We start from the raw sequence: 14,930 nt of genomic DNA, 5'->3' as shown, positions 1-14,930 counted from the left end.
TTGGAAATTAGGGTTAAATCTGACATTAGTGGATATTCTTAGGCGCATAACGCCCATACCTTCCGAACCTAAAGTCTCTACATAGGTAGTATGGGAGCGGAAGCTTCTTTGACTTCTTGCTCTATCACGTCTCCCCTTTTAGTTTGTCGAGCACCCCGAGTTCCATGAGGTCATTTCCCTTGCACGACTTGCGCCGATACAACCAGTAATCCGATCTCGGCTACGGGATCTTGTGAAAGAGCAGCATCAAGGCCTTCTCTGGAAGCTCTTTCAGGATGCAAAGCTTTCTCTGGCGATAGATTGTTGGACGTCTCTGTTTCGACAGGCCCTTAATGGCTGTGACAGGCTGCTTCCTTGATCGGGAGTGGGAGTATCAAGAGATCCTTCTTGGCTTCGAACCACTTTCTGGGACACACTCTGGTGTTAATCTTGGCGACATGATTCTTAAAATTCTTCACCCGCATCAGCAAATTACAAATCGAGTGATTGCTGTCACCACCAGTAATGCATCAAACAACAATACAATGATCTCGAGCATTCAGATTCAATCCAATCTCTTGAGCTCAATAATAACGCGCACATCATTCGGGTTCCATGTATTGCCCATGTTATTCAGCTGAGTCTTAAAGATCCCCTTGGTCAAATGGAAGTAAACCCCAAAGAATGAGATGGCGGAGATGCAATGGTCAGAAGACCGTATAGGACATATTCATGCTACGGATCAGCGAAGGATGGATGATTGTTGATGCCCTTAATAAGGTATGTTATTATTCATTGTGTTATCTTTATTTTACTAATACAGCCACTAGGTTCGGAACCCTGCTGTCTATATAAATGCTAGCCCTCGACGCCGGGAAGCATTCTGTAACCTACAGCCTGAAGGGCTAAAGCTCGTGCCTATACAGGATGCCAGAACTCGCTAGAACTCAACCTTTTTGATGCTCCGACGTGCCAAAAAGCTCTAATCAGCATTTGATGAGTCTGTTCACAGTATAACTTTCGGAACGTAAGTGCTTGTATCGATCGTTTCCTCAACGTCGTGTTTCTGTACTATCGCTATCTTGTACTTCCTTTGTCGCCAGGGCTTTAACGCAGTGCATGGTCGCTCGATTTGCTAACTCCATGGTGGTCAACTTTCCTAATTCTCCCTTTGGCTTTTCATCGGTGGTGAAGAACGTACTGGCAAAATATGTTGAGGTTGTCTGGGATGGTGCATTCTTATTGGCTGAATCTTTGTGGGAGGTTGAATCCTTGGTCCTTGGTTGGTTGAATCCTTTGATCGTTGAGGATTCGTCGTTACTGCTGTCATCTACGAAATAGGCGCCAGTTGATGCCAGTTCTTCAATGGATTCGGGGTTATATTCCCAGCCCTCGATCTCAGCCATGAATTGTTGATAACTCCCGGTCCTGTTTTTGGTCCATTCACGCCTGTGTGCCTCGCGCTCCTCGTCCGGTGGTATTATGATAAGTGTCCTGGCTTCTTACAGATATAACTGTTGGTTTTACTACGGTCCGTATCACGAAGCATAGACGGTAGCAAGGCGCGAACACGAAGCGGCCTAATGAGCCTGACAATATGAAGCTATCTTAGCCAGATATACGCGGCACGCACTTATCCGGTGCCGAAACGCGTAGGGTTGATATTCACGTTCCGACAATAACCAAGCTCATTTTACATTGAATCAAGGGTTGTGGATGTGGTGCCAGGTTGAGTATCTCCTTTGGATTACTCAGCCCTTCTTCAAATTCACAACCCTTCTTTCAAAGACTAAAAATATTATTATTCATTCTAGTTTTTAGCATCTACAAAAAGCGCTTTGGTCATCTTAAAAAGTCAATCAGTCAGCTCAAATGAAAGAAGGTTCCTTGGAAGCAGGCTATTTGTACAGACTTGGGAGTGCTCCAGCTAATTAGACATTGCCTAGAGGAATATCCGCGAATTAGCAAAACCCGGTATGGTAGGTAGTTCATCATACTTCCATACTTGTGTTACCTACCCAGACGAAGGTTAACTAGATGAGAGTGGCATTCTTCTAACCGTAAGTATTTTAAAGATGCAAGGTCCCTGGGGTCTTCTAGATTAAGTAAAAAAAAAATCTTCAGTTCGTTCAAATGCAATCAATAACTTTCCTATCTACTCCCATACATTGGAAAACAAGTCATCATTCCCCGCGAAACCCCCTGTAGCCGGCTTGCTACCGCCGCCAGTACCAGCTGTGGTAGTAGAAACAGGTGCTGCACTGGTCCATCCGCCAAAATCGTCTTCAGGAGCAACTGTTGCTGCTGTAGTTGTGGTAGTTGTGCTGCTAGTAATAGTGGTGGCAGCGGGTGCACCCCAGCCTGCTCCGATATCGCGCGGAGTCAATGTGTCTGGCATTCTCATTGAGTCGGTAATGGAAGGTTGTGCTGTGGTAGCTGGTTTCGCGGCTGAAGGTGCAGGCGCAGGGTCAGGGGTGCTCCAGGCATTGCTTCCCCATGGATCAATGCTTGATGAGGAGAGCATGCTTGTCACGTTTGATGTCGAAGTGGTTGGTGCAGCTTTGGGGGCTGGGTGAGTGGTCGTGGTCGTGGTCGTGGTGCTGGATGAGAGATTGAAGACTGATGAAGTCGGCTGAGAGAAAGCGGGTGGTGATATATCAGATTGTGACGGGGCTGCGAGATCGAATAAATCATTCGAAGCACTCGGCGCTGGTGGGGTCGGCTTCGCTGGTTGTGATACTGGAGATGTAAAGTTTCGCGAGAACCCGAAATCCAGTCCGTTGGAGGACACTGATGTGGTGCGAGTGCTAATAGGCTTTGAGGTCTGCGCGTTTGACGCCATGCTATCGAACAATCCTGCTCCGCCGGTAGACCCAGGAGAACTAACTCTGGGAGCTGTCGGAGGTGATTTTGGTCCCCCAAATCCTGTAAGGCCCGCAAAGAGATCGTTGGACGACGATTGCGGCTTGTGCTGTGGCTGTGGAGAAGTAGTTGAAGGGAACGTTAATCCACTAAAGGCATCCGTCAGAGCGTTGACATTCGATTGTCCAGAGGTAGCGGCTCCAATAGAAGGCGTTCGTTCATGCTGTGCGGGTGCCGGTTGCGGCTTAGGAGCCGTCGCATATAGTGAGAGGATCGATTGTTTCAAGTCGGGTCGTGAAACTCCTGCTTGTAAGCCAGAGGTAGGTGCCGTGCTGCCAGGACGACTGGCTGGGGTAGACTGGGAACTGCCGAAGAAATCCAAACCGAGCAAGGAGTCTGCGGGCTTTGTCTGTTTTGCAGCAGCGGGTTGTGCGGAGTTGGGAGGAGGTGGAGGGCGAGCAACAGCCATCGGACCAGTTGTACTAGGCCGCGCAGGAGGACTGATAGCGTCGTCGTCCCCGAAGAAATCAATGGATGGCTGCGGTTGTCGGCGGGCTGGTGGTTGGCTAGAGACAGACGCACGCTGTGATGCGGACCGTTCAAGCTTTGCTCGTTCTTGGACAACGGCAAGTGGCTGTGGAGATTTGGAGAGTTAGAAAATTGTCGGAGGTAAAAGTTGTAATGAATAGTCCAGCAACATACAACATCATCATCGTTTCCTAGCGTAGAGGGGTCAGGCATCGGTCCGTCCATTACCCATCGCTTCGATTCATATTTGGTACGAATGAAATTCTCAATTTTTCTAGGACATGCATGAGCAACCGAAAGACTGAAAATAGGAGAGCGCCCAAGGATTGAACTCACGATTCGGAGGGAACATGACCAGGCGCCAGTTTCGCTTCCCAGTACCTGTAGCATTCGACAAGCATTAGCCAATATGTTCGCACATGGATGTGAATAAGCGATAATTGACTGACTTATTAGCGCGCGAGTTTCCCCATTTCAAAACACTTTGCAATTGTTCGTCCGTCCAAGCATCAAGGTCAACAGATTTGACTCGGCTGATATGGGTGCCCATCCCTCTGTGGATGCCTGAGCAACGAATGCAGATGAAGATACCGAGGTTCCAGGACGCCCATCGTGGATCTATTGAATCTGCAATTAGTACTGTCGCGTTTCAAACTCGAACACAGCCGTCAAATCGCATGAGGGACGGTAACAGGAGGAGCCGTGGTTCATACGCTTGTTTCGCTTGCAATCCGCACAGGTCTTGTTCGATTCCAATTTCAGCAGATTCTTGATGGTTTGCTGGTTTTGCGCAGCGCGCGCGGGATCCGGACGCCTAGACATGACAGCAAGGACTAAGTGAGCAAAAAATAAAGCGGAGCTATTCTGGCTGAGGGGGAGAATAGGAGAGATGAAGATGTTGTGGTGATTATGTTAAGTTGATAACGGGAAGGCGGGATCCACTCTCACTTTTCCGCTGTGGCAACGTCTCGTCATTTCTATTCTATTGTTAAGAGAGCGAGCTGTTCGATTCATCTTCTACTATACTGCTTCTTGACAATCATATACAAGCATCAGTCAATTGTTTTAGACCTTAGATTCCTGCTTATCCCCCTTTGCACCCGACTCATCCTCACTAAACTTCAGACTGACACTATTCACGCAATGCCTCTCATCCGTCGGAGTTGGGTATCCCTCCCCCTTAAACACATGCCCAAGATGCCCTCCACAATTGCTACAAACAATCTCAGTTCGTTCCATGCCAAATGTCCGATCTACATGTCGCGTAACGGCGCCGGGGATGGAATCAAAGTATGCCGGCCAGCCACAGCCGGACTTGAATTTGGTGTCTGCCTTGTAGAGGGGCGCATCGCAGGCAGCGCAGTTGTAGACTCCTGTTGAGGGGTAGTGCTTATCGTATGTACCAGAGCCAGGAGGTTCGGTGCCTTTTTGGCGAATAATTCGGAATTGTTCTAGATGACAAGTTAGTAACTACACTTATGTCGTTTTTAATCTCAAGATTGATCTCATACCTGGACTGAGCACTGCTCGCCACTCCTCATCCGTTCGTTGATTGGGGTAAGTCATTTTGTTCTCTGCACTGGCACTAGAACTGAATAACGATCCGATGAATGAGAATATGGACGCTGACATGAGAATTTTCTTGGATGTCGGCGGGGGAAGCTGAGTTCTCCTAGAACCGGCGTGGAATCGACGGATGTGATGGATCGACAATGAGGGGTGTTTTTGTATGCTGGTATTGACAGAATGAATAGTCGAGAGGTAAGGAGGAATAAAGACGTTGCGAGGTGGAAGTGTAGAAGCGAACGATGTTATCCGAGGCTTTGCGACTGGCGCCATGAATCGGGCTGTGTGATTTGTAAGTTTGAATCTTTCTTTTTTCTCAGGACAATTGTAGATGTAATCAATCCCCCGCCAAGAATCCCGAACCTAGCATAGACGTTCGGGCTGCGCTGATTATGGAATCACAAACCTGAGACTATTCTGCAAGACTTGAAATAGAAGGCTGAGCTATGGAATCCTTGGGCTATCTAAAGGCTACGTCATCGCAACTCTCGATAAGAGATTCCGATACAGTGACAACACACAAACTTTGAATAAATGTATGAGATGTATGAATTCTATATCAAGACATCTTTCATCGCCGACTAGATAGTTATAGCTTTCACTTTGCCCGACGTTTGCCAGTGACGGTGAGTACACCCTCACTAACTTCCACCTTCCATCCTTCTCTGGCCAACATTTTGCCCACTGCCGGCCCCAGACGTGATGTCCCGTCACGACTATGGCGACCTGCGCCAGTAATTATCTTATAAGACTTTCCAGCAAGACCCCCTACGGTGTATTTCGCGTCTCCCAGGCCATCCCACCATTGACATACACGAGTATTAGCGATGCGCACTGCATCATTGACACTGACACCGTGCAGATCAAGAACATCTGATGTCGACTGCAAATTAACATATGCATCGGCAGCTGCAGATGCCTCCCTTTTGGCTCTCTCGATATGGCCTCGGCCCACGGAGGCGTAGTATGCGGCTGCGCCCCCCATCAGCCGATCTGATTTGCTCCTCCGATACGCACTGGATGCCTGACTGAAAGCCGTTGAACCTGCGGCAAAGTGGGCCTCCGCTATATTCTGCGCAGTACTGTAGCTGGATGCTATTCTAGGTATTGTGATTGAGCTTCGTTTAGGCGTTTCGTCCTCGTCCAAAACTGGAGCTGGCGCATTGATCCGAATGATATCAGAGAGTTGGGGAGATGGCCGTAAAATCATGGCCCTAGCTAATTCATTCGCAGCAGATACTGAATTCCCTGTAATGGCGAGCAGGCCTTCTAAAGTGGTGGCTGGAATGCCGGGAAAGTCTTGAGCGAGCTCCGCAACCTGCGAGACAACGACAGTATCTTTGCCAGTCTCAATCGGAGCGTGGGCCGTCGCAAGATGCTCAATCGCTTTCGCGCAAGACGCATGGTTCTTATGATATGCGGACATGACGGCTTCTTTCTTGAGCACCGATGAGGTTCTGGAATGTATAAAATCCAAATCATCTTTAGCAGCGTCCCATTTGTTCGTTGGTGATCCGGCCCCAGACGGTACTGCGTTTTCATTATTGGAGAAAACAGGCGAATTCCTAGCTTTTGATCTCTTGTTCTTCCCTTTTCTCTTCCCATTAGTGCTCGGAGATGCGAATCCCTCAATACCCTTCGGTATCGAGATTATTATTTCATCGTCAACCGTAGGCTGGCTGTCGAAGAACGATAAGTTCAATAAAACATCCATTGAGCGATCCACATCGTAGTCGCATTTGGCCAGAGTATGTTTAATAGTGTATTGAGCCACCGAAGGAAACATTTCTGACAGGTAAATCAATTTTTCTTCGGCCGTCAAGCCGGTCAAACTGAGCGAGCCCTCGGGGCTAACAATATATCCTCCTGTCCGAATTGTTCTACTATCATCGCTTCCGATCCAAACAGATGATAAATCGGATTGCAAGGAAGTGATATCAGTATCTTCTCTAGATCCATTCGTATCATGTCGCGATGTAGTCCCGTCATTCTGGACAGCTTCCGTCGAAGCTAGGCCGCCTGTCCCCGAAGGATCAAATGGGAGGTCTTGTTGTTCTTCCGCGGAGACTTTCAAGGCATCGAGTGTATCCCTCAACTGCCCCAGATTCGTAGCATCCGTGAGGTCAAAGTCGGAGATGATCGCGCTAAAAAGCGCGGTATCAAGTGGAGGGCAATATTCATTTTGCAATTCCTGAACAAGATGAATTAATGAACTTGGTGTTTTTGCGCGTGTATTTTTTGAAGAATTATACGAACGTGTAACAGGTCGGTTGTTCCGTCAACCATCGTCAGAGTCGCCAAAATTGTAACCAGGTACTCGATTCAATGTCACATGCATCACTTCAGGGACTCGGACAAAAACAAACAAGGAAAATACAGAGTCAGAATAACGATGGGAAGAAATGTTTGCAGGTGTCACCTTGAGAGATGAATTTGAAGAAAGTCGGAAAGGCGGGGCCGCGTCTTGTATGCTCTCTTATCGATAAGGATACCATTATCTGACAACAACAATTCGACATTCTCATGCTATTCGTCTATGGTCACTGAGTTGGGTGATATTGTGTCAAATCCAAGTAGTACGACTGTTACTAGGTCGGAGTCTATCAGCTCAACATACTTGTCCCCTTCTACATAGTGCATGTGTGTTTTATCTAGGGACTTGACCTGAACCAAGACAGACTCGAACTATCTACCCTTGATAGAGCCCCTGTGGCCCTGGATATTCAGCTTTTAAGGCTGGCCAGAAATGGATCCAATGACGGGAATACTGGTTTTTGTTTCATGCGAGATAAGGAAGGGTCGGAGCCTTCTGTTGCACAGTTGCAGACAGAACCGCCTCTTATAATGGTTGATGCTGCATGCATTCCGAATACGAGGATCTATCTATAATCCGCCTGGAAACGATTTGGAGAACTCGGACTATTGACCTCTATCTAGTTATTGGGAATAGATACCGAATACTTTTACGAGTGCTATCGAAGGAGCGCGCTCCTATATCCGCCGCTATGTGTCCTCCTTACAGATAACTCTTCGTTAGCACCGCCGAAAACCAACATACAGATTTGACAGGTACATCTGCCGAAGTATATGTCCTATCAGATGTTGCAAGGGTGAGATGTGTCAGGGAGCGTTATCGATTTCATTATTGAAGATCGCCCTATCGTCTTTCCCTGCCTGTTTTAATCGAGGCATATGCAACGATGGTCCGGTCAAGGAACTTTCTCAAACAGGTTCCAAGGTTGTTGTCATTCACTGTAAGCCTCCATCTCTCTGCTGCCTTTGGCCGTCGCCCCTATAACCCTGGGTCCCTGCCTGACCCTTCCTCGTACAGATGGTCGCAGAGGATATAAATGACCTGAGCCCTCCGCCCATCATGATCAACATCAAGAACTTCCATCATTCCATATAACCATTCACCCATACAAAAACAACTAAGAGGCCTTCTCGGTCGAAAATTTCAAAATTAACATGCAGATCAAGCTTGGTACCGCTCTGATGCTGGCAACTTCTGCCTCAGGTGAGTACAATCGCCTTGTATTCCGTACAATTGGCTCCGAGTTTGCAGTTAATCACTAGTCAATATTTTATTACAGCACTCCAGGTTACATCTCCTAGCAGAGGCGACAAGTGGGATTTGACTCACTCAAACGAGGTAACATGGGATTCAGTCGAGTGAGTCCTTATTCCGTTTCTGTGATTGATTCAAAGGTTCTATCTTCATTGACCCGAGAAATTGTTGAACAGGTCCGATCCTACTTCATTCGACATCCAGCTAGTCAATGAGCATGTCAATCCCCCTGTCGTCAAGACAATTGCCACCAATGTCCAGACCAGTGCCGGTTCCTACTCATTCAGCAACGTGGCTGTGGACATCGGGTATGATACCCATTCCCTATCTCCATACATTCCCTATACTGGACACTAACATCTATCTTAACAGTGACGATTACCAAATCAACCTAGTCTCGACCGAAGCCCACAATACCGGTATCCTCGCCCAATCCGCCCAATTCGACGTCTCCAACGCCGCCAGCAACAACAGCAGTAGCAGCACCTCAACAGCATCAAGCACATCTACTACCTCCTCGTCATCCTCCTCCTCGAGCACTACTGCTTCCACTGCTACTACTACATCTAGCTCAAGCGCTAGTTCCTCTGAAATCCGTACGAGCTCAAGTAAGACTGCTTCACTTACTTCTACTTCTACATCTCCTAGTGTTTCAGCTACTCATACAGGTGCTGCTGCTACAGTTCCTGTTTCGGTTTTGGGCTGCATTATGGGGAGTGTTTTGGCGCTTTTGATGTGAGGATCTTGCCGGTTTTTCTTGTCTTGCATACGTGGTATGAGATTGGATGGTATTACTTCATACATCTCTGGCGATCTCATCACTTTACGAATCTGCGGAATGCTCTCCTGTCACATTCATTTACTTTTATTCATTAACATCTGCTACTAGTGCTAGTCAGGGATTGACATTGCTTCGCAACTAATACAGTCATCACGGGCCGACTCGTTAAAAAAATAACAAGTATTGTACATGACCTCCGTAAAAAAAAGAGACCCTGGGAATATCCGCCTTGAATGTAGAAAAAGCCTGTGCACCTATCCATTGGATAATCCCCGACCTGACTCCGAGAGATCGCAAAAAACATGAAAGAAATTAAAGTCGTAATCATACATGCATGAAGAAGAAAAGAGGTCGGTCCCCAAAAAAAAACAACAAAAATCGTCGTATCATCACAAAAAAGCCGCCAAGAGAAAAGCCAATGAACTTGAACTGGAGCACGACCAAAAATCGTCGTAGAGCAAAAACAATCCCGATAAACAGAGAGCTGCCATTAGTACTCGTCCGAGAAATCTATCACATTCTCCATCAACTGTCCAACGCGGATTTCTTTTGTGTGAATTACTTGACACGCTTCTTCGGCTGGTATTGGTTCATCAGCATGACAACATCAGACAACTCATTGCGCAAAGTGCGATTCTCCATCATCTTGCTAGCAATCTTGGGGTAGTGGGCTTGGAAGAATAGTCGCTTTGAATACCAGCCACCACCGGGCTTTTTCAGGCCGATATCTTCTGGTAAGTGCCAAAGCAAGTTACGCAGGATCAGTGCCGCCTTGTAGGCCGGGCCAGTTGGCTCGCCTGACTCGTTCACTGGCGTGTCGCAGAATTTCTCAACGCGAATCATGCGCTGCTGGAGAACGCGACGCTTGGGAACGGACGGTTTCGCATCGGGGTCACGCTCCTGAGGAAGATGGCCACCGACATGTTCGACAACCATCTCGACTTCAGTCGTCGGAGTCTTGTACTTGGTGCAACCGTCCCAACGACAAGCTTTTGGCAATTGCTTAGCTTTCTCGTAGCTGTATTGATTCGGTTGCTCTAACGCTTCGAGATCCATGTGATCCACGAAAACGTGTCGACGTAGGTCTCGCGGTTCAGCGAACGCGCGATCACAGAAATGACCGGGCTCTTCGCCAACAGCCCATTTGCAATAGAGGTAAGGCCAGCCTTCAAAAGTCAAAGCGGTTTCCAAAGGACGAATACCCTTGATGATAAATTTCGTAGTAGCTAGTCCGTCAGGTCCTACGGTTGGGACAACCTGAGCTTGAGCGTTGGTAAATGTTGCGCTCACGTTCTTGATGAAATCAGCAGCAGCCAATGCACCGCTACGCGCCCCAAAACGAATCTGGTAAGCTTGCCACAACGCAATCTGGGTGATCTCGCAGCCAGCATCTTCAACGAAGCAACAGCGAAGCCATTGGGCGCTACGTTCCGGTTCAGTGAGAGCATTCAACCTGCTGGAAAGCTCTGGTGGCACTTTCGGAATGGGACCAGGAGGCGGATCGATCAGCTCAGCCTGGACCTCAGTCTCTTTGACCTCTTCAATTCCTCCATATGAGAGTAGATTGATCATTCTTGGAATGAACATGACTGGCATGTACACCAATTTACACAAATACTCGCAATTGGTGGGAGTAAGCGTGAACTGATAAAAAAAGTCCAGCGTAACGGTGAGCATCTCCGGGTCTGGATCGCACAGTGTGAGTCCAAGGAGATTCTGAAGATATTTTCGACCCACGCCCACCATAGCTCCATTATCGGATATAGCCTTTTCAACAAAAGCTCCATTTTCAATTTTAGGAAGCCTGTGCGAGAAATGATTGATTGCCCAAACAGCTCTCATGATATGAGCACGGTCGTGCGAGATGACATACCGATAGAGAGAAATGCATACTGGATCGTACGAAGCGGTGTACATGTACATGGTTACCTCTTCAGCGATGTCGAGAGCGTGAACTTTCAGTTCGTTGAAGCGAGGCTGATTGGGAACGTTGAGCATCACGCATAGAAAGTCTCTAACAAGCCCTGGTGCCTTATCTACCATGTAGAAGGCATTCTCAGGGGTAATAACCATATTGCGCAGGATCAACATGGCCTCTTTGATGTTGCGGAGGCGATGGCTGAAATCCTGGTCCTCAAGTGAATCGTCTGACAAAGTGACTGGAAGCATACGAATGCGTTGGAGAATATCCTGTGTTCCTCGAAGCGTGTTTAGAACGTACGGGCAGTCCTTCCTATTTTCAAACTCATCGGGGTCTCGTTCGAAGTCCCACATCACACCAGTACAAAGCCAAGTGATCTCCATACACTTCTCCATCAAATGCTCCAGCAAGTAGGGGAACCCTTCAAATCTCAATGAGTCCCCCTTCTGGTAGGACCCTTGTACGAGATGGAATAGCCCAAAATCCACTTCATCAGGCATACCAGAGCGTATCCCAAAGAGAACGTGTCTCCAAACGTCGAAACCTAGAAAGCACATGAGTACGCATGACTATGAAAGGAGAATATGTTTACGCTCACCTGGACGATATTCCATGTTCTCCAATGGGAAATACTGGTCGTAAAAATCGGGTGGATTGCTCTGCTTTCCCGGCTTTGGCACTGGTCTAAAGTGAAGGGTTCTGTTGCCAGGTGTGGGAACATCTCTGGTTGACATGGGCGCCTGGGTAGAATCCTGCCCCTCGAAATTCTCAATTTCACCAGACTCTCCACCGATAGCATTGGGCCCTTCTACAGACTGAGAAGACGTAGTGTTCGAAGATGTAGGCTCTTGCTGCGTCGCTGAACGCGTCTGACGTACTGGAGCGGTATCAGGTACGAAACGTTCATGAGGGGTGGGCGCAGTGCGGAGGCCTTCTAAAATCAAGGTTAGAATCTTGATAATAAAGCTCAAATAGTTTTCAGGAAAGAAAAGAAGATTTACCACGTGTATTGGATCGTGCAGACGCCATAGCTTCATAATAAAACCCGAGGAAAGCGTCCAAGGAACGCCCGGGGCGATGTTCTTCAACAAGTTCGCGAAGTGTGTCTTCTTGATCAAGCACTCTTTGGACGTAGTCTTCAGGAGGATAGGTGATATTGCTTCCAGTAGCCAGACCAGTGGTGGTGACCGCTGAGGGGGTTTGACTGACGGGCACTGCAAGTGTCTGGGTAGATGAGGAAGTCTCGTTGATGGTTGTAGGAGGAGAAATCACCAAATTCTCTAAGCTTTGGGGAGCTCGGGAAGCTCCGTGCTCCTCCATGGCAGAAACAAAGGGGAGGTCACGTGAGTGTGAAAATCACGTGGAGATAAGAAAGGGATGTTCGATAAGAATGCAGATATAATGTGAACTGAGGTTGATGATGATGGTGATAGTGATGAATTAGAAGAATAAATTCACAGACAGAGAGATATAAAAGGAAACAAGAAAGAAAGATAAAGAAAGATCAAGACGATGCTCCTAAAACAATAAATTTGTCGCTTTAAGTAAGGCTCGTGCTGCCGTGCAACTTGGTTACTGAACGTCCTTAGGGATAAGGCTCACACTCATGCTTGCAGACTTCTATTCCTTGTGCTAAAGCATCATCTATCCTAAGCAGCCTATATGTCTGCCTCTTTTTATCTCAATGACTGGAGAGCTTCACAGAAATCGAGGACGGAGAGGCTCTGTCCTGAGGCATCGATGGCTCCTTCCAAAAAAGGACATCCATCCATGGACGCGACTTCCTCGGCTGCCAACGCCAAAACCTCCGTCTTCTCTTTGCTTTCCCGAGATTTTCGTTATTAGAGATGCTCCCTTACTCTGGAAGACTGGACAATCATTCGAATACCAATGTCTGTCCTGCAGCGTAACCCTCATCAGCCAATGCTGCTTGCACAGTATCCTCTGGTGAAATATTCCTATGCTGAGACTTCTTCCGATCAACATGGCCCCATTAATTGGACTCACGTTCAGTCCAATGATCTCAATGCCATTTTTGAAAAGGAGCCAGTCCAGCAAAGACTGAAGCTTCGAGTCGTTCGAGCGCGTGAGCAATTGGTACGAACTCTTTGGGTATATGCGAAAACTTGAAGCGTCCAGTGGCTCATCTCCTCATAGGAAGACATTGATCTGAACGACTTCGCTCGGGAAGCTACTCAGCAAGCTATTGCCAGGCAGACAAGGATTACCAAACCCACTGTTACCTTATTGGTGAAAGATCCATGCCTGGCATTTCGTTTTCCGTCTGGCAGAGATCAGGTTAGTACGTGATATTCTCTAATACGCATGAACTGACTAATTGATTAGATGCATCGGTTTCAATTGAAATTCGCCTCGAGCAGAGATTACCGGGAAGGGCTGGATATATTCAGGGAAATCAACTGCCCTTTCAGCGAGACATCGTCAGATCATAATATGCGCTCGGCAAGCTCGCGGCCAGAATCGTCATCATCACGGATCACGAACTCTACGAGTCCAGCGTTCAATGGAGGCATTGAATGGGGAAATATACCGGGAAACCCTGGCGTCCAGCCATGGAATTCGGGGTTTCTGCGTAGTCACACAACATTGGGAACCCCGACAGATAGAATGGTATCCCACGGTACTGCTCCACCCAATAAAAGCTTTCGACTAAGTAGTTACTAATGTGTGATTTCCAGCCTCTCCAACGTCCTTCATTCCTGAATCACACTACCGAAATGCGATCAAGTCTCCGGCTCTCGACGAGTCTCTGAAAGATTCCTTGGGCTCCCATACGTTCTCACAATTTGCAGACTCTCGAACTCAAGAGCAAGAAAGGCCCATCACCGCCCCTACTCTTGATACTCAAGCTCTTGAACAAGTGCTGCCGCCGAAAAGGGACCTCCCATTTTCAAAACCTGGACCACGTCTATCGAGTATTTCCTCACGCCACGCTCCGGACCCAAGAAACCATCCCGATGGCCTAAGCACTGTCTCTGTCATGACAAATGCATCCTCGCGACCTGCCACTGCGCTACCACGAGTCACTGTGCCGCCAACAAGTTCACCTGCACGGCAACTCCGTCTAGAGCTTGAAGATAGCCGACGGGGTAATACGAATCGAGATCACGACCATCCAACTCGGGGCCAGATTCTGTCGTCGTCCCCATTACTTGAGACTTCTGCTTTTGGAACCTCAAGCACGGAGATTGGGAATACTGCATCGCATTATAAAGCCACCACGCAGTCACCGAATCCCTCCAATCTCTCACCTGTCGTGCAGAATAAGTCGCCTATCTCTCTTCGGATGCAGCCACAAGAGCAGCAACAGTACCAACAGTCAATCAATAATCACAACAATGCTGATACGACAACAACAACAACACCTGTCTCTACTCATCCCTTCGTCGTGACATCAGCAGATCTAACGGCCTATCTTACAACCCCAGAATCAGAGCGCTCACAGCTAGTCAACAACTGGATATGCCAACAACTCGAAGATGATGGCTTTCGGACATTGTGTCAGGACGTGGAGCGAGTATGGCAGCGAATTGCATTTGGGAATCGAATGGCGTGAGAAAATTTAGCCGGGTTATGATGATGCTATATGCTCAATTTGTTGCGTTTCATTTGGCTGCATTTGACGTTTACATGATATAGCTATAGATTCAAGCAGAGTATATCATTTCACACTGGACAGGTCTCATCTTCTCGATTATATGATT

General features: G+C 47.7%; 7 protein-coding genes across 8 annotated transcripts, besides 2 other annotated features; 3 read left to right on the top strand and 4 right to left on the bottom strand.

The window, feature by feature from the left end:
- Positions 1-329: 329 nt before the first annotated feature.
- Positions 330-560: a mobile genetic element.
- On the top strand, positions 333-923 carry TSTA_067550 (uncharacterized protein; the record flags this gene model as incomplete). The annotated part of the gene is made up of 3 exons (XM_002340666.1): positions 333-596; positions 703-759; positions 810-923. 3 exons carry the CDS (start codon positions 333-335, stop codon positions 921-923), a joined length of 435 nt encoding a protein of 144 aa, XP_002340707.1.
- Positions 924-2,109: 1,186 nt separating this feature from the next.
- Positions 2,110-4,239, bottom strand: TSTA_067540 (stromal membrane-associated protein). The gene is made up of 5 exons (XM_002340665.1): positions 4,083-4,239; positions 3,819-3,987; positions 3,706-3,750; positions 3,544-3,643; positions 2,110-3,475 (listed from the first exon to the last, which is right to left on the bottom strand). Exons 1-5 carry the CDS (start codon positions 4,189-4,191, stop codon positions 2,135-2,137), a joined length of 1,764 nt encoding a protein of 587 aa, XP_002340706.1. The 5' UTR covers positions 4,192-4,239; the 3' UTR covers positions 2,110-2,134.
- Positions 4,240-4,340: 101 nt separating this feature from the next.
- Positions 4,341-5,001, bottom strand: TSTA_067530 (methionine-R-sulfoxide reductase SelR, putative; the record flags this gene model as incomplete). The annotated part of the gene is made up of 2 exons (XM_002340664.1): positions 4,341-4,820; positions 4,881-5,001. The coding sequence occupies 2 exons, from the start codon at positions 4,999-5,001 to the stop codon at positions 4,435-4,437; spliced, it is 507 nt and encodes a 168-aa protein (XP_002340705.1). The 3' UTR covers positions 4,341-4,434.
- A 444-nt stretch (positions 5,002-5,445) lies between these two features.
- On the bottom strand, positions 5,446-7,221 carry TSTA_067520 (Smr domain protein; the record flags this gene model as incomplete). Its single annotated transcript, XM_002340663.1, has 2 exons — positions 5,446-7,126; positions 7,192-7,221. The coding sequence occupies 2 exons, from the start codon at positions 7,219-7,221 to the stop codon at positions 5,534-5,536; spliced, it is 1,623 nt and encodes a 540-aa protein (XP_002340704.1). The 3' UTR covers positions 5,446-5,533.
- Positions 7,222-7,915: 694 nt separating this feature from the next.
- TSTA_067510 (extracellular conserved serine-rich protein) lies at positions 7,916-9,915 on the top strand. 2 transcript variants are annotated; one of them, XM_002340662.1, is made up of 5 exons: positions 7,916-8,452; positions 8,529-8,607; positions 8,680-8,811; positions 8,876-9,111; positions 9,187-9,915. In XM_002340662.1, exons 1-5 carry the CDS (start codon positions 8,404-8,406, stop codon positions 9,240-9,242), a joined length of 552 nt encoding a protein of 183 aa, XP_002340703.1. In that variant the 5' UTR covers positions 7,916-8,403; the 3' UTR covers positions 9,243-9,915. The 2 variants fall into 2 exon arrangements, with proteins under 2 accessions (XP_002340703.1, XP_002340702.1); XM_002340661.1 differs by having other exon boundaries at positions 8,876-9,915.
- TSTA_067500 (chromatin remodeling complex subunit (Rsc9), putative) lies at positions 9,843-12,525 on the bottom strand (the record flags this gene model as incomplete). The annotated part of the gene is made up of 3 exons (XM_002340660.1): positions 9,843-11,749; positions 11,804-12,139; positions 12,207-12,525. The coding sequence occupies 3 exons, from the start codon at positions 12,523-12,525 to the stop codon at positions 9,843-9,845; spliced, it is 2,562 nt and encodes an 853-aa protein (XP_002340701.1).
- Positions 12,526-13,095: 570 nt separating this feature from the next.
- On the top strand, positions 13,096-14,782 carry TSTA_067490 (uncharacterized protein; the record flags this gene model as incomplete). Its single annotated transcript, XM_002340659.1, has 4 exons — positions 13,096-13,302; positions 13,363-13,503; positions 13,552-13,879; positions 13,905-14,782. 4 exons carry the CDS (start codon positions 13,096-13,098, stop codon positions 14,780-14,782), a joined length of 1,554 nt encoding a protein of 517 aa, XP_002340700.1.
- Positions 14,516-14,590: a microsatellite.
- Positions 14,783-14,930: the final 148 nt, after the last annotated feature.

This window comes from Talaromyces stipitatus, genomic scaffold (genome assembly GCF_000003125.1).
Source record: "Talaromyces stipitatus ATCC 10500 scf_1105507295523 genomic scaffold, whole genome shotgun sequence".
Classification (NCBI taxonomy): domain Eukaryota; kingdom Fungi; phylum Ascomycota; class Eurotiomycetes; order Eurotiales; family Trichocomaceae; genus Talaromyces; species Talaromyces stipitatus.
Note: the sequence above shows the minus strand (reverse complement) of the source record. Positions and strands in the feature narration are given on the sequence as shown.

Bases quoted from the DNA above. Each gene is read 5' to 3' on its own strand.
- TSTA_067540 (XM_002340665.1), bottom strand. From the start codon at position 4,191: ATGTCTAGGCGTCCGGATCCCGCGCGCGCTGCGCAAAACCAGCAAACC. The intron at 3,751-3,818 runs GTCAGTCAATTA...CGAATGCTACAG, and splicing joins GGAAACTCGCGCGCTAATAA to GTACTGGGAAGCGAAACTGG. The intron at 3,476-3,543 runs GTATGTTGCTGG...AAATCTCCACAG, and splicing joins TAGGAAACGATGATGATGTT to CCACTTGCCGTTGTCCAAGA.
- TSTA_067510 (XM_002340661.1), top strand. From the start codon at position 8,404: ATGCAGATCAAGCTTGGTACCGCTCTGATGCTGGCAACTTCTGCCTCA. The intron at 8,608-8,679 runs GTGAGTCCTTAT...ATTGTTGAACAG, and splicing joins GTAACATGGGATTCAGTCGA to GTCCGATCCTACTTCATTCG. The intron at 8,812-8,875 runs GTATGATACCCA...CTATCTTAACAG, and splicing joins AACGTGGCTGTGGACATCGG to TGACGATTACCAAATCAACC.